The sequence below is a fragment of the Gossypium raimondii genome, chromosome 5 (assembly GCF_025698545.1).
Source record: "Gossypium raimondii isolate GPD5lz chromosome 5, ASM2569854v1, whole genome shotgun sequence".
Taxonomy (NCBI): Eukaryota; Viridiplantae; Streptophyta; class Magnoliopsida; order Malvales; family Malvaceae; genus Gossypium; species Gossypium raimondii.
The window spans coordinates 54,488,743-54,507,470 of record NC_068569.1 but is presented as its reverse complement, the minus strand read 5'-3'; the positions used below and the strand labels follow the sequence as shown (position 1 = coordinate 54,507,470).

At 32.0% G+C, this 18,728-nt stretch overlaps 2 protein-coding genes across 2 annotated transcripts; both read right to left on the bottom strand.

The window, feature by feature from the left end:
- Nucleotides 1-6,295: 6,295 nt before the first annotated feature.
- Nucleotides 6,296-6,994, bottom strand: LOC105767296 (uncharacterized). The gene has a single exon (XM_012586798.2). It carries the CDS (start codon nucleotides 6,992-6,994, stop codon nucleotides 6,296-6,298), a length of 699 nt encoding a protein of 232 aa, XP_012442252.1.
- A 4,923-nt stretch (nucleotides 6,995-11,917) lies between these two features.
- Nucleotides 11,918-16,051, bottom strand: LOC105767868 (serine carboxypeptidase-like 42). Its single transcript, XM_052630508.1, is given in 9 exon segments — nucleotides 11,918-12,055; nucleotides 12,594-12,708; nucleotides 12,870-12,965; nucleotides 13,204-13,337; nucleotides 13,506-13,808; nucleotides 14,233-14,318; nucleotides 14,743-14,838; nucleotides 14,923-15,015; nucleotides 15,883-16,051. Coding segments are annotated over 9 exon segments (1,230 nt in total).
- Between the last annotated feature and the right edge of the window lie 2,677 nt (nucleotides 16,052-18,728).

Here is an 18,728-nt window from a genome sequence, read left to right as displayed (position 1 = left end):
GAACTAATAATAATGCACGAGTAAGTATATTATAACACTAAAGTTAGATCTTTAAGGTTAGGCTATATGGTTGTTTCATTGATGCTTGATGAATTGTTTGCATGGTAGTTATTCTAGGCATTTACTGAGCTTGTTAAGCTCACCCACTCCCTTCTTTAACCATTGTAGATTAGTTATGTGCCTATAACGACCTATTTTTCAGTAGTGTCAGAAACAATGGTTTTGGGGCCACAAATTCAACAAGTAAGTTCGTAAATATTATTATTTAATATTTACGAGTCAAATTTGGTATTAAAAAGGTTTTTGATATGGTAATTTATGTTATATAAATGATTAATTAAGTTCAAGTGGTAAGACCCTAAAATTAAGTGGTTTTAGAAAATAAGGTATTAGGACCTCGTTTCTATAAACTGAGCCATAAGTATTTTTATAAATATTTATGGAGTGTTATTAAGGTTGTATTAAAGTTTCGTTAAGAAATTTTAATGTTCGATAGTTAATTAAGCAAAAAGACTAAATCGTAAAAGTTGAAAAGTCAATCTCTAATAGTTTAAGGGTGTTAATTGATTAAAGAATTATAATTGGATGGCCATAATGTATAAATAAACCATCCTTAAAATATAGGGACGGTGGATGCTTTAATTTCTTTTAATTTTATAAGTTTTATAAGTTATTTTATTATTAAAGTAATGAATAAAGGTTAAAATAATTATAATAATAATAATAAAACATAAGGTTTTCTTCTTCATTTTGGCTTGTTGATCACCGAAATACGCCATAGGCAAGCTTCAAGCTTCGATTCTTCTTTGGAGGATGCATGGTAAGCCATTTTTCATCCGTTTCATACAATTTTTATATGTTTTATATCATTGCAACTAGGCCCAATTAACCTGTGCCTTCGTTTTTGAAACTTTAAATATTTTGAATGTTGCCATTGATGAATATTTGTGATTTTAGATGTTAAATGATGAATTTGAAGTGTTAGTTGCTATTTAAAAGTATTTTGTTAAGAGATTTTTTATGAATTTAACGATTAGGGGTTAAATTGTTGAAATGATAGAAATACGGGGACTTTGTTGCAAAAATGGGCTGTATTGGATACCATGAATATTCGGTTGGCATGGGTTTGCATAAAAATAGTTAATTTGCATGTTTTAGGCTCAAGGACTAAATTGAATAAAAGTAAATTATTAGGGGCAACTTTGTAAAAATGTCAAAATGACTAAATTGCATAAAACATATATTTTTTACTATCTAAATTAATAAATTGAATGAAATTATTAATTGAGATCAAGGTCGAGTGGAAAATCGAGAAGAATAGAAAATTACAAAAAAACTTCTATACTTTGACATTTCTGCAATTTAGCCAAGTAAGTTCATACGGTTTAAAATATAACATTTATGTGAATTTTTGAATAATTTAGATGGTACAAATGATGTATTTAATTATTGTTGATGAATTGTTAGTTGAGATATGTCATTGAATTTGATTGCTCGGATTGGATTGAACGCGAGATAGAGTAAAGTCGTGATATGGCATGTTGTAGGGGATTAGAGTGGAGATGGTTTGGAGAGATGTATATATTTGTTTCCCGAGTAAATTGAGGTTCAGCATTTGTTGTAAACTCTTGTGTTACACTCTCTATTTGGCGTGTTTCGATTGGACTTGCTCTTATGAACATTGGCGTGTTTCGGTTGGACTAGCTTTTATGAGTATTGGCGTGTTATGTTTGGACTAGCTCTTGTGAGCATTTGATGTGTTTTGGAGGGATTGACTCGTATGAGCATCTGATGTGTTATGATTGGACTTAGGATGTGCTCCTATCCATAAGTTGTTCTTCAAATTGGAAATCTCGGTAAGGTAATGTTCAATGAAAGTATGTTTATGTTCATGAAATTGATGATTTCAAATGATGTTGTTCATGTATATGATTTACCTTATGTTGTTTCAAGTGATTTATGAGTTGATAATCTAACATGTGTTGTGGATGATGCCTAGGCTTGTGCCAAGCTTATGATTGGATTATATCATGCTTAGTCTTAATGAAATACCTTGAAATGGTAAGTGTTCAATTGGTAATATGCTTATGTACATGAAAAGGTGGTATAAATTAAATTATGTAATTTCTTATGAAATGGTTTATCATGTAGTTGAATTTAAAAGAGCTATGCTTAAATTCACTAGCTTGTAGTCATGGTTGATGTTATGCTTATATCTTGTGCGTTATGCATATGAAACGAGTGAGGGAAGATAATGAAATGGTAAGTTCATAGTTGAAATGAAATATGATGAAAAGGGAACGATGAGTTGAAAGATATACTTATATGTGAGGAATTTACGTATGCTATGAATGAATATACCTAGTTCATGAACAATTATACTAATTAGTGAATTAATGTTGTTATTTAAGCTAAAGTAAGTAAATGCAATGGAAAGTAAGTAAATGGAAGGGTTCAAAGTCTTATAAAATCCTACTATGCTAGGAATGATAAGTATATGTGGTGTTGATAGACTTATTCCTTTGTGAGTTGATGATTATGGTTTGACAAATCTTGAGGTATGGGTATAGGTTTATATTTACCTTATAAAATTCATTATTAAAATGAAATGTTATGTTTAAAGTTTATACTAGGTTACTAAGCATTCATTGCTCACATAGTCATCTTTCTCTTACTTTACAAATTATTGGAAACTCGATCGGTTTAGAAGCTCGTTGGAAAACTATCACACTATCCAGTGATTATATTGGTAGATTTTGATGTTTTGATCAAGGTTATAATGGCATGTATAGGTGGACTTGTGGTTTATGTTAGTTGATGAGTTTGACATGTATATGTCATTTTGGTTTATGTAACCTTGGTACTTTTGATGCCTTGTTGATGTGTGTTATTTCGAAAATGTGTTAATGCATGTTTGAATGGCCAAAGTGGTAGGTGATGAATTGACCTCAACATGGTCAAGTTATGGTATGCTTTAGAAAGGTTTTGAATAGATGTGCATGATTGAAATATGGTATGTATACATGTTGGTTGTTGGTACCATTTGGAAATGGCTAGATTTGTGTCATTTAGATGGTTTTGATGCATGTGAGAAATGGTCCAAATGGTAAGGTTATTTTGATATGGCATGAATCTAATATGGCATGGTTTGTATGTGTCAAATGTGATATGTTTTGGTATGTTTATAATGAGACCAAGTGGAGTTATGCTTTGAGCTAGATATGAACTATTTGTAATGGTATAAATGTGGTCAATTTATGATGAGTTTTGATATGGAAAATGAGTTAAGTGTTGATGAAGGAAATGTGTTAAGTACATGTATATGTTTAGGTTAACTGTATATTTGTATTTGAGGTGCTTTTATGGCATATTGGTTGAATGGAATTTGGTATAAAGATTTGGTCATTTTATGCATGATTTGGGTATATTTTAAGGCTTTGTGTATATGTGTAAGTGGCTTGTAGGTTCATGTTCTAAAGGGTGAAAGAAATGGCTTGATTTTGGCCATTTTCTTGTCCACACGGCCTAAGACACGGGCGTGTGTCTCAGCCGTGTGTGACACATGGCCATGTGACACGGTCGTGTGTCCTTTTTAGCTTTTAAAGGTTGCATTTTGAGTGTTACACGACCTGGCACACAAGCGTGTGGCTTGGCTATGTGACCCAAGTCAAAGAGTTACACGGGCATGGACATGGGCTGGGATACGATCGTGTCCCTAATTCGATTGTTTCACGGCCTGAGACACGGGTGTGTGTATCAGCCATGTGAGTCACCTACAGTGTAAATTTTTCTAATTTTTTCCTCAATGGTTCAAATGTTCCCGATTTAGTCCCAAATTGTTTCTAGAGTGTTTCTAAGGCCCCGAAGGCTTGAATAAGGGTGTTTATCAATAAATTATACTATGATTAATGAAATGTTTAAAAATGAATGTTTTAAGTTACGATTTTATGGTAGTGCTCTGTAACCCTATTTCGGCGAAGGATATGGGTTAGGGGTGTTACAGTGCCGATGTGAGCGGTGTGATTCTGATAGGTGAGTCAAGCAAGACTTTTGCATTGTTTCGTAGGTATTTTATATTTATTTATGTTTTGGGGAATGAGGCAATATGGTAGACTTGTTTATAGTCATGTTAACTTCTAGACATTTTACTAATCTTTGGTTCGGTTTATCAGGATTACATGTTATTATTATGCTTGAGTTTATGAACATAAGGATGGATTGACGTTACTTGCTTGAACACAGTTTTGTAATATTGAACTGTTAATTAGTCCGTTGAATGATTATTTGTCGAAGTAATTGATGTATGATGTTTAGAAACTAAATTGGAATGGATTAATTGCATATGTATGGTGCATTTTTGAGGTCTGGAGCAGAGGTATCGATAATCGGGTTTTAAAATAGATACCTCTGTGTTTTGAAACGTGCAGAAAGTTAGAATAGAGATTTGGTATCAATACATTTTCTCGAGTATCGATACTCGGGGTAATTTTATCGATACTTTATGACAGATACTGGTAATTTTCGAGACTTGGGTTTTTAGTCGAGAAACAAAATGCAAATTTGGTATCGTTTTTCCAGGTGGTACCGATACCACACAGAGAAAATATCGATACCCTAGTGTCAGTATCGGTACCTACGGACATGTTTTGGGAATTTTGCTAAATGGACCTCATGCATGTTCTAAATTGTTTATAAGACTAGTTATTTAGCATTTAGCAATGGTAACTATCTTGAATGATTGACTCAAAACCTATAATAACAATAAAATGATGGATGTTTTGTTTACAATGAGTTTGCTATTTGATGTATGTGACATGAGACGGTGGTGTGGCATCTCGATATTCGGCCTAACGTCCAGGTCGGGTATGGGGTGTTACATATATTTTGCATGTGTATTTAAAACATTTCACATATAAACATAATGGTTAAAAACTGTAAATTTAAAATGGTTAAAAATATAATTTATAAATTCATATCAAAGTCTATCTTCTATATTTTTTTTATTTAAAATTTAATAATTTTAAAAAGAATAAATTTATATAAATTTATTATGAGATGATAATTTAATATATATTTGGACTATTTATTTATTTATGTTGTGTAGATGTGTAGTTTTTTTTTTGGATTATATTTTAATTATTTTTCTTGTATTTGTATTATTTAGGAGTTTGTTTGTATTATTTAAATTATTTATTTTAATAATCCCTCAGAAATATTTAAAGGGTTTGGCAAATTATAAATTTATTTATATAAATATTAAAATATAATAATTATTTAATATAATTATAAGATAAATTATTTTATAATTAATGGTTGACATCCAAGCAAAGTGGGATGTAAAAGCTAGCTATTATAAATTCAAAGCTATCTTCTATTAATGTAAAAGGAATTACAAAGATTAAAAGATTTTTCTTCTAAACTTAGATATATCTTCCATTAAATAGTCGAAGCTATCTTTGATTCAAAGTTGTCTATTTGTATGTTTTTAACAAGATATCAAGTTAAACTAGAAAGTTCATTGTGAATGATGGAGGTTTCCTACCGAGAGAATGAAGCTGAACAAATAAAAAGAAGAGATATTTTGAAGGAACTCTTTCAAAACTATGGGGTACTTCCAACCCAAGATTTCTAGTGGAACTCTTTGCGGCCATAAGTTATCTCAATCATGCATAGAAATGTTATCTAAGAATGTGTTGCTTTCTTTAATTTTTTATATCGGTGGTTTGAATGGCTTTGTTGGTGACAGATTATTTATAATCTAGCATAGTGTTACTTTGTTAATCTGGATGAAAGTAAAGCAGATAGACTGGTTTAAATCTATGGAATCATGGGATGAGAGAAGTGAATATGCTTCATTTGTTTCAATATTTGTTAGACTCTAAACTCAGTGAAAGTTTCCCTATTTATTCAGTGAAACCTTTAACATAAGAAAAGGAAAGTCAGTTGTTGCCATGACCACTTCATTGGGGGCTTACTGCACTATTTATTTCATGTAATTAAGTGTTATTTCATGAAACCATTTCTGCATATGTTCAAGTCACATTCACCATATTGGATTTCTTATTACATCATTGTAGAAGACATCATATTCGGTTTGCTTTTGCAATATATGGTTTTGTTCTTATTGCTATTGTTTTGGTTTCAAAGGTTTGCAATCTCTTTTTCTCAAACTGTACCTTTAAGTTTTATATTTGCATAAACTATCATTTACAGCTCCAACAAATTACTAAATCTTAACAAAAGTTATACAATAACATAGGAAATAAATGAAAGAATGAAAAGTTGATATCTAAGCCTAATTCGTTGGCATCTCAAACCGGCAAATAGGACAATAATGGCTCTGCTTCAGCCACTTCAGGATGCAATCGACATGAAAAGTATGAGAACAAGGCATCTGAGAAGCATAAAACCCAACCTCCAGCTCCTCCAAACATATTATGCAATCTTCTTCATCTCCAGCTTCTACTTTGACCATCTTTACCATCTCCTTAACCAATGACTCTTTAGCCGGAACCATACCATAGTTACTGCTTTCAAACTCCAATGCCGATTCAGCCAAAGCTCTTCCCATCAAAACCCCGTCATTGTGAACAGAATCGTGTTCCACAATGGAAGCATGTATCAGTGATCGCAAGGGCAAGACTTCAGGAATAGTTCCTATGCGACGCATCCCACGTACAAAAATTTCATGAACGAAGTTATGATAAGCAAGGGAGGCCGTGTTGATTCGGAGCCTTCTAAACGTGGGAAACAGAACTTGGTGAAACAGGTGCTGGTTTTCCATAATGTCGAGCTCGAAACAAAAGGTTTCTCGTAAGGACGCACGGTTAGTGATGGTGTAGATGTCTGCTAAGCAATCATGGTGGACGGATAGGAGAACGAAGTCAAGGGTTAATTCAATATTGATGAAAGCAATATCATGAGATTGTGAGATGATGTTGCCTTCAAAAGTTTGCTGGTGAAAGATATCATACTCGTATGGAGTTGAAGCCATTAAGAAAAACTTGGGAAACAAGAAAGCTTTAAACTTGAGAAGAAGGAAAGCTTTAAACTTGAGAAGAAGGAAAGCTTTAAGAAATCAGATTTTTTTTTGAAGTTCCCAACTCTCCTAAGACTATTTTATAAGACGACAAAGGCGGTTTAGAAGTATTGGATTAGGAAAAGGAAACCTCATTTGTTTAGAAGTATTGGATTAGGAAAAGGAAATCTCATTTGTTAAAGGGCTATATTATAAATATACCATGTATTAATAACTCCTAATAAAGAAAAAAAAAAGGTAACCCCCTAAATGCCCTCGCTGGAAAATTCCGAATTATGATTCCGGTGAATGCGCCCCCACTCCCGCGACGGGGCGCTGTCAATCGGCTGTGCTTCAGGGTCGAAGGAAGCACTTGGAAGATCGCACTGTCTGCATGCTCGATCTCCGCATTCCCTTCCCGAGTATATCTCTTTCTTCATATCGTTTTTTTTTTTTTGTGCTGCTTCGTGGTTTTATTAGAATGCGTTCATAGGGAAATTAGTATTACTTTTGTAAAAAGGATGAATCGATGTTGCAACTTAATGACAGTTTTAATGGTTTGGATTGAGAATGAGATTCTAGGGTTTTTCATTGAATGAATTTGCTTTTGGTTGTTTTATTATCAAACTTTATCACTTTGGTTTAAGAAATTTTTGATTCATTGGAGCAGGCAAAATTGGGGTTAAGGAAGTTTCAGTCGGAGTTGTTGCAGTTTTTGATGGTCATAATGGTGCTGAAGCTAGTGAGATGGCTTCAAAACTTTTACTGGAGTAATTTGCTCTACATACATACATATTTCCTTTGTATTGAAGACGCAGTCAAGTAGGTTGCCAAATGTAGGAGAAGGGGATATTGTTTTCCAAGTGCTTAGTTGGGACAAAGAGATCGGAAAGCATGGCTTGAACTTTGAAAGGTGATATCATGTGTAACTCAGACCATATTTATGTTTTAGAAAAATGGATATTGCTGTTGACGATTCTTAACCCAAAGTATTAATGCTTGCTCAGATTTAAGTTTTCAGTCCCAGATAATCTTGATGATTCTTTTCACTTGGGTATATTGAAGGAAGCTTTGTAATGGAATTTATAAGGTTTTTTCCTGAATTCTCCGTATAGAATTTATAAGCGCAACAATGGCGGTGTAATGGCAAAGTACCTATTCCAGTTGGGACAGGATCAATCGCTACCATGGCCGGTGGTAGACAATTTTAACGAAATATTGTTCTCTTTTCAGAAAAGAGGAGGTCGTACACGGTCAGAAAGGCAGATGAAGAATTTTCGTAATGTGTTGGAGGAATGTGAATTCACCATTTGGGATTTAATGGTAGATGGTGTACTTAGGAGAGAGGTAGGCTAGCCTTGAATAATATTAGGGAGAGTCTAGATCCAAAAGAAAAAGTTCGATATATATTGACGGATAAATTATCTGTGGCTATAGACTTAATTGTAGTATAAGTCATATGAAAGTTTATTTATAGTGAAATATATTTATTTTCACACCCCCAAATAACAATAAGAAGCAAAAAAAAATTTTGAATAAATCACTCTGTTATTAATAAAAAACTGAAGAACACCCTGGTCCTGAATAGTATTACACAAAAGATTTTATTGTTTGTGAGTAATCAAACAAACTTGTCGGTCAGGCTTAAGTAAAGCTAGAAAAATAGAGTAATGGTTTGATGTAATGTAATGACTAGTCTAATTCGACAAGTATTTAGTATATGTTTAAAGGTATGGCTTTTCAGATGAGTTAAAAAATCATAGTCAGATCAAGGCTATAAATTTAGTGTTAGGGATGGCCATAAACCTCTTTCTAAGTTTTATTGAATTTCTTTATGTCTTGTAGTTTTTCTGATTTTAAGATGTTTTCATTTCAAATTGTGAACTAAATTCCTCGGATACATAGGGAAGATAAAACCTATGATGAATCTTATTAATTGATTTCTGAATTAAATGATAAATACTTAATTCTTGTTCTCAATTATGTATGTTTAATTTGTGTTTTAATATTATTAGGATATTAATTCATGTTTAATGTGCTTATTTTAGTGGAGCAAAAGTCCTTGTTTAAGTGTAGATCTAGCATAATTGAGTGGAGTTGCATGCAATCCTAGAAATAGAACAACATAAATCAAGTTAATGCGACAATAGGGGTTTTAATTAGAAAAAGATTTCAATTAATCAACCTAGAGTCAGTTGTTCTTACTCTCGAAAGAGATATTAACATAATTTAGGGATTTCTATGGATCAAGGCACAAATGAATAAATTGTTTAACTCAGATTTATTATATTAATAGGTGAAGTCTAGCTGGATTCTTTCTTGGGTATTGACTTTCTCTTTAGTTATCTTCAATTATTTTCCTATTTCATTCTATGTTGCGCTCTTAGTAAATTAGTTTAGTAAATTTAGATTAAAATCAATCATCTCAATTTATCAGTTAAATAATAGAAAAACAGTAACTACTAGTACTTTTAGTCCTCATGGATACGATATTCCCTACTCACCATAACTATACTATTGTTCGATAGTTGCGCTTGCCTTTGTCATAATTGTAGTTAGTTTAGTGACCATCACACATTCGAAATATCAAAAGGTATCATTTTTAAAACCTGAATATCGATATTTTTGCTTCAGATAACAAAAATACAGCATAATAAGGCATTGAATTCATTCTAACTAATAAATATTCAACATGCGTCAATTACCTCATTAAACCATCGTCAAAACGACCAAAATGACAATTCAAAACATCGAAAATATATCCGACCAAGAATCAACCTGACAGGGTCCAAGTCTTTAAATCCTAAAAGCAATATGATCTGACAGCTAGACTGCATTTCAGTAAATGTGTCAGACTGACACTATATGGTGTGTAGCTTTGGATGGGTATTAAATGCCCTTAACGGTGTGTTGGGATGGTCGGAGATGGTGTGTAGCAGATGGGGGTAGGAATAACTGCATATGTTTCTGATATGTTTTGTATCTGAACTGAAACTGTTCTGTTATATAGTTGTTACGCTAATCATGTACGGAATATTATCTGATTCTGATTCTGATTGGAACTTGAGATTTGAGAACCTTTAATTAAATTGTGTTTCTAATTAAATCTATATTGATTACACACTGAGTTCTCTACTCACTGTGTGGTTGACTGAATTTCAGGTAACTCACAGACTTGATCGGGTCAACGTAGGGGAAGCTCGGTCAATCTAAGTTATTATCGTATTATTTAATTGTCATGTAGTTATGGTATTTCTTAGTGCTATGACTTTTCTAAGATTTTTGAACCGTCTGTTAGATTTAATGGTTTTTATGACTTGATATTGGGTTTATCTATACTTATGAAAGTAGGTTTCCTTGATAACGTTAATGTAACTTTTCGGACTTGGTCTAGATGCCTAGGACGGGTTTAGGGTGTTACATTTAGTGGTATCATTAAATTGTGTTACTAACTTCCTGCACATTTGAAATATCAAAAGGTATCATTTTTAAAACCTGAATATCGATACCTTTGCTCCAGACAACAAAACTACAAGATAACAAGGCATTGGATTCATTCTAACTAATAACTATTCAACATGCATCAATTACCTCATCAAACCATCGTCAAAACGACCAAAATGACAATTCAAAACATCGAAAATATATTCGAGCAAGAATCAACCTAACAGGGTCCAAGTCCTTAAATCCTAAGAGCAATATGATCTGGCAGCTAGACTACATTTTAAGTAAATGTGTCAGACTGAAACTATATGTTGTGTAGGGTTGGACGGGTATTAAATGCCCTTAACGGTGTGTTGGGATGGTCGGAGATGGTGTGTGGCGGATGGGGTAGGAATAATTGCATATGTTTCTGATCTATTCTGTATCTTAACTGGAACTGTTCTGTTATATAACTGTTATGTTAATCCTACACAGAATATTATCTGATTCTGATTGGAACTTGAAATTTGAGAACCTTTAATTAAACTGTGTTTCTAATTGAATCTATATTGATTACACACTGAGTTCTCTACTCACCGTGTGGTTGACTGAATTTCAGGTAACTCACAGACTTGCTCGGGTTAGGGTAGGGAAACCGCGGTCGACCTACGTTATTATCGTATTATTTAATTGTCATGTAGTTCTGGTATTTCTTAGTGCTATGACTTTTCTAAGATTGTTGAACCGTCTGTTAGATTTAATGGTTTTTATGACTCGATATTGGGTTTATCTATACTTATAGAAGTTGGTTTTCTTGATAATGTTAATGTAACTCTTCGGACTTGGTCTAGATGCCTAGGCCGGGTTTAGATTGTTACATTTAGTGGTATCAGAGTCAGATTAGTCAACACTCAGGCTGTGCTTTCAGCTCATAATGTGTGATAAAAGGTAGTTAAATGAAAATACGATATCTAAGTTACTCTAAAACTTATTTTCTAGTACATGACCGAGCCTACGGCGCCGAACCTGTAAGTATCGCTGTGTGATTATGATGATTAACGGAAACACTGTAGTGATTATACAAAATGCATACAACAAAACTGTAAGAGGTGTTTGGAAATGTTCAAGCATTAATCAATTCATTTGCTCCAGCAAAAAATCTTGTTTCAAAAGGATTAATAAAAATGCTTACGCGTATTGGGTTTTGCTATTTAAAGCTCTCTTTATTTGTTGATTTCATGTATGAAATTTTGAAAAAAAAAAATTGTTGAATGATTTTATTAAAATAATAATTATTTTTTGATATCAGATGGTTTAACTAATTATATTATTTCATAATATAAAAATTTATGATGTTCATGCATCATAAAATAATACATATCACAATAAATGGTTACAACGACAAGTCTTATTATGGTGAATGACGGATTCAACATGAGTCATGACCGTGTGCTCCATAAGTTTCATCACCAATCCTCAGTGCATCCAATTAATTGCGAAAGTTGAGAAAATAGAGAAAGCTTGAGATGGTCGAGAAGATGTAACATGATGATTACCTCCTTTCACCGTTAAGAATTTTAGTAAGTCTCCAAACTCATACTTCAACCCTCCTTCCTGTTAAATATTTATCATTAATTTTATTAAATTAAGAAAGAAAATTTATAAATATAAATACTGTTATTTTGAGACGGCTTATTCAATAAGAAAAAAACTCATTTCAATGTTCAATATATATGAAATGATGCAAAATTATTTTCTTCTAATATTTTTACTTTTTTATGATTACTTTTAAACTACCAGATCTTAGCCCAAGCGTACCTATTGGCTCAACTAAATATTTAGAAAATATAAAATATGTATAAATTAAAATTTTCATATTTAAATAAAAATTCAGGACAAGTTGTCTAAATTTTTTGAAAAATATTGTCCACGGCCTAGCACGTATTGGTCAAGCCTATTGAACTAGTAGGTAGCGTGAGCTTGCCTTGAAAGTGATAATAAAGCCAATCGAGTCAACACTTAAAATTTCTTATTCAAGTTTAGACCCAAATTGGGTAATCATATCGGAGGGATGGTTTGATACATAAATATATCTAATCATAATATAAAAAGAAGAAGCTAATATATATAAATAAATGAGTAAACATAAAACCTTGGTTCTTAAACTCCATGTTTCCTCTTTTGTTAACTTGATGTTTAACTCCTCAGCCAACTTTTCCAAATGTTGTAGGGTTCCCTCTGTCGGTATTATACCATCTTGATCTCCACTATAACATAGTAATCATATTGATAAAATAAAATAAAATAAAATCAGTCAAATGGCATGAGAATTTCTTTTCAAAATCGTTCACTTTGATTCTTCATACTTAATTAACTTAATTCAAGAAAGTATTGGAAAAAAAGCATGGCATACAAATACAATACCAACCTGAATATTGTAATGGGAACAGATTGTTGAAGAAGGTTTTTAAGAGCAGGAAGCATGTCAAGGTCCTTATCAGCTTCGTTGTATTTAAAATTAGCTCTAAATAAATAAGAGTCACATATAATGAAAATTTTAAGGTTAACAAATTTTACACAACGTTCACCTCAATAAAACAAGTAATTTATTTATTTTTCTTAAGAAAGAGGTGACAGTATGGAGATAGAAAAATTTATCGCGAGTCTTAAATCTTGAATTTCAAATAATTTCTAAAAGTAATTATATGAACATATCGGGGGGGGGGAGTTCATTTTGTTTCAAATTTTAGGGGAAAACTTACGTGAAACAACCCCGCCTTCTATATGACAAGTTGGTTCGGTTCCCGTAGAAAGCTTTTTGAACTTCAGGGATATTAAAGTAAAATTGCACCCTTAATGGAACGCACATGTCTACTTCTGTGCCAACTATAGGAACCTAGACCAAAATATAAAGTTTTACGCTTTTGATATAACCAACAAAAGAAAAATAACACAAAATGAATTTTACTCAATTGATTAGTTAATTCGATTCTATAGGAACTTATGTTAGTTGTAGCATCAAATTGAAGTAAAGTAAGAGGAATGTAAAGAAATAAATGAAAACATGTTTTGTTAAGTTCAAATTTAGCTCATTTTCAGCGCAAGGAGGGCGAAAGACATCAAATAGCTTCTGCGGGGAGTAATTATGAGCATCGGTCTTGAAAGCAGCCAAATCGGCCTCGAACACAAGGTTTTTACATTTTGCGCTCCAAGTGGTTTTGATGCTAGAAAAGTAATTATTTTCATCAATGGCATTGCATTCTTTCTTGATTTCGTTATACAACGAGCTGTTTATCATCTCCCGAGAGAAAAAGAAATCAATTTTTGCAATATCGTCTAGCTTTTTACGAAGCATTGGGTTTCCCAACTGTTCAAAATAGTTACAATTAAAAAAAGAAAATAAAGTTCACAACAAAACCTTTAAATAAACATTGAATTGAACCTAAGCATGTTTCTTGGAGAGTTGAGCTGCAACACTTGTTATTTTTGTTCTATCTGGGCCCAATAAAGTTCCTAAAAGTATTTCAGGATAATTTTAAATTTTTTATGTTAGTGTCGATACTTAATTTAAATGAAAATTTATTGTCTATGATGTCAGTAATGAACAATAATCCAAGCCATAATGATTTGGTCCTAAACGTAGAAGTCGGTATCCTAATCCAATCTAATAAATCCGAGCATTCTCGAATTATGCAAGTTAATCAACCATGAACATTTCTAACTAATCCTTCTATGCAAATATGTATTAAAGTGGAAATTAAATTTGATTAATTAGATACTGTTTTACTTACAACCAATCCTTTGAGATTAAATTTGGACTTCTCGAATTGCTTGTTGTCGTCGAGCAAAGCATTAGCAAGATTTGGTGCGAAGTGTCCTAAAAATAAAAACCCACAAATTTAGTTGAAGTAATAAACATGTTATATTGTTTGTATTGTTGCATAGAGACTTATTCGTAACATGTATTAAGTCGAGATAATTTGATTGTTATATTTTTATTCAATAATTAATTCGACATGTTCAATTCAAGAAGTATGTTAAAAAAATAATTTATGAATTCATGTATATTTTTTTGAATTATTTTTAAAAAGCAATTGTTATTTTAATAAGAAATTTGATTAATTATTTGAGTTTGAATCTAAAAAATAATGATGCATGCTTGATAGAATATATATTAGAGAAAAAACTACATGCTGGAGATCACATTATATTTTGTTTCGCTAGTCATTAAGTATATTTTGGTGTATTAAAAATATGTTGATGTACAAAATGAGAGAAAGAAAACAAAAGAAATTGTTCACCTGCAAAACTTGATCCAGCTATATACAAATCTTTGGACTTGAAGACTGGATATTTTTCATACCATTTTGTATGAATGTAAGTAATATTTTATCCGTCTGAAATAGATAATTGTAAAATATCAATATATATAATACCCAAACCATTTTATTTAATAACGAAGAATATACATTCGATCTTACTAGTGCTGTCATCTCCGTTATTATAATCACTACTTGAGTTTGAATATGACCATCCGGATCCAATAGGGAGTCGATGAACAATAGATTTGACAACTGAAACATATATTAGATAGAATTTTATATAGATATGGAAATAGAAAATGTACATATATATAAGACAGACAATGCAATTCATTTAAACATGATGAAAACTAGACGTTTTGTAATATTTTATTGTTCTAACACATTTAATATTTTCTGATAAATTTATATGGATATGAAAGAAATAACTATGAAACTTGATATACTTACACACAAAAAAAATATATCAATAAAAAATAATCATAGGAAATTAGACAACCTTTGTTCCAAGAAAAGGAATTTGTTTGGAGACCATGAGCATCTTTCGTAACAATGAAAGGACCAACACTTCCAAAGGCATCTCCAATGAAGAACACCACGGTCCGAACAAGATTACACAAATGATTTTATTGTATGTGAGTAATCAAACAAACTTGTCGGCCAGGCTTAAGTAAAGCTAGAAAAATAGAGTAATGGTTTGATCTAATGTAATGACTAGTGTAATTCGACAAGTATTTAGTATATGTTTAATGGTATGGCTTTTCAGATGAGTTAAAAAATCATAGTCAGATCAAGGCTATAAATTTAGTGTTAGGGATGGACATAAACCTAAAACCTTTGCATGGAAACGGGCTAAATTGAATCAATACTTTCTAACGAGGGGCAAAAAGGGATAATGTTTCCATTCGAAGGGGCTAAAGGGGATTAAATTTAATCATAAATTTTCGGGAAAGGCTAAAAAGGAAATTGTAACATTGAACCGATGGGGCCGAAGCCCTAGCTTCCCCTTGGCTTTAAGTTGCTCATGGTGAACTTTTTCTAACTCATTCATATAGGATACCTACTAGGAAATCCACATAACATCAGAAACTACAATAAAAGGAATTTAAAGAACTTAACCTCCAGTTAACCAAATTGTGAGGGGTTGAGTCAAGGGATCTTTCTCAGCTTCAACAAAATAGTAAAAAAGACTTCGACCATCAACATTTTCATCCACTTCAATATATCCAGCAAATTGCTTGAAATTAACATCTGGTTGTCCTGGCAATTTGCTTATCATATCATTCATTGGGAAGGCATTGGAATCAACTCCAAGTAGAAGGAAAATAAAAAGAATAAATATTACTCCTCGAAATTCCATTCGAAATGCTTCTAATATCAAAGAAATAAGGGTAACTAATGCTTATTGAATTCTTTACTTTCTAATGCTTAAAATTAATGGAGAGAGCTACCTTATATATAGTGTTTGTCTTTTTTAAACTAAATAAATTGTTTTAATAGCTGACATTTTGAAACCGTGAAACATAGGTTTCAAGTTGTCATTGTTTTTAGGCACTATTTTGTTTTGTTAGTTTTCTCGATAATTTTTTATGATGAATAACCTTTATGAATTACAAGTTTACTTGATTTGAATATATTATAGGATATAACACCAACATATTCATTAATTATGAAAAACTTGTTTTAAAAAATGATAAATTCCTTCATAAACATGATTCCGGTAACTAAAGTCTTCTTATTTTTTAAACTTCATATTTCAAATATATTTTGAAATTTGAATTTAATCGGTAAGATTTTTTAGTAATGACAATGCATGTGTATATTAATAGAAAATGGTAGTATTATCCATGCAAGGATTGGGTTAAGATAGTTACATGTTGGACCTATTGTGCTTTCCCTTCAAAAAAGATCAGGTTAGAGTTAACCCTAAATTGTTTCAAAACAATACAATTATAATATATTTTACGTAGAAAAACTCCTCTAAAGAGGATAGAAAACCATAGAGAAAAAGAGATTTCACTATAATAAATGAGAGTATAAAGGATGGAGAGAATTGAAAGAAAAACCTGATACACTACAAGAAAAACCCATCGAAACAAAGAACAAAATTCTCTCAATCTAAATATTTTTTTTTTGTTGTGTAAAACCTAGCATAATTAAAACCTATTTATAGACTGAAATTCGTAGCATCTAGGTTAATTAGAGTTTAAGTGGGAAACTAAAGATAGAGTTTAACTAGTATAAGAAAAACCAAAATAAATTTTGGTCAAAATAGGAGGTATTCTCCCACAAAGGAACTTGCAATCTAAAATGTTGCATCAAAATCTTTATCATTTAGGGTCTGTTTGTTTGCATGTAAAATATAATATTTTCTGTAAAACATTTTCATTGTTTTGTTGTAACACCCTTTACCCAATCCGGTCGTCAAGCCCTAGTAACAGGACGCTACACCAACTTCATGCATCATGCGCATTATAAATTGTCTGATTGTGAAGCGAACATATTTTATTTTAGAATTTTGTAAGAATTTTAAGTCAAACATACTCTAATCATCATTAAAACATGCTAAACACTCATCAAGCAAACTTAAAATAACAGTTAAACATGCTTTTAAATCACTAAAAAATTTTGAATTAATCACGTAGGTAACGATACTGAATCAATGGGATCGATAATAGTCATGGATGGTATCGATACCACCCTGAAAAGTGGTACCAAACCAGTATTCTGTTTTTCGCTTAAAACCAAAACCCAATAATTTATCGATTCATTTCAAAAAGTATATGTTTCATTTCCCCGAGTATCGATACTTGTGATATGGTATCGATATCAAATTGTGTTACTAACTTCCTGCACATTCGAAATATCAAAAGGTATCATTTTTAAAACCTGAATATCGATACCTTTGCTCCAGACAACAAAACTACAACATAACAAGGCATTGGATTCATTCTAACTAATAACTATTCAACATGCATCAATTACCTCATCAAATCATCATCAAAACGACCAAAATGACAATTCAAAACATCGAAAATATATTCGAGCAAGAATCAACCTGACAGGGTCCAAGTCCTTAAATCCTAATAGCAATATGATCTGGCAGCTAGACTGCATTTCAGTAAATGTGTCAGACTGAAACTATATGTTGTGTAGGGTTGGACAGGTATTAAATGCCCTTAACGGTGTGTTGGGATGGTCGGAGATGGTGTGTGGCGGATAGGGGTAGGAATAACTGCATATGTTTCTAATCTGTTCTGTATCTAAACTGGAACTGTTCTGTTATATAGCTGTTATGTTAATCCTACACGGAATATTATCTGATTTTGATTGGAACTTGAGATTTGAGAACCTTTAATTAAACTGTGTTTCTAATTGAATCTATATTGATTACACACTGAGTTCTCTACTCACCGTGTGGTTGATTGAATTTCAGGTAACTCACAGACTTGCTCAGGTCAAGGTAGGGGAACCGCGGTCGACCTACATTATTATCGTATTATTTAATTGTCATGCAGTTCTGGTATTTCTTAGTGCTACGACTTTTCTAAGATTGTTGAACCGTCTGTTAGATTTAATGGTTTTTATGACTCGATATTGGGTTTATCTATACTTATGGAAGTTGGTTTTCTTGATAACGTTAATGTAACTCTTCGGACTTGGTCTAGATGCCTAGGTCGGGTTTAGTTTGTTACATTTAGTGGTATCAGAGTCAGATTAGTCAACACTCGGGCTGTGCTTTCGACTCATAATGTGTGATAAAAGGTAGTTAAATGAAAATACGATATCTAAGTTACTCTAAAACTGATTTTCTAGTACATGACCAAGCCTACGGCGCCGAACTTGTAAGTATCTCTGTGTTATTATGATGATTAACGGAAACACTGTAGTGATTATACAAAATGCATACAACAAAATTGTAGTGTTATTACGATGATTAACGGAAACACTATAGTGATTTAAAT

Excerpts from the sequence above, each read along its gene's own strand:
- LOC105767296 (XM_012586798.2), bottom strand. The coding sequence starts at position 6,994 with ATGGCTTCAACTCCATACGAGTATGATATCTTTCACCAGCAAACTTTT.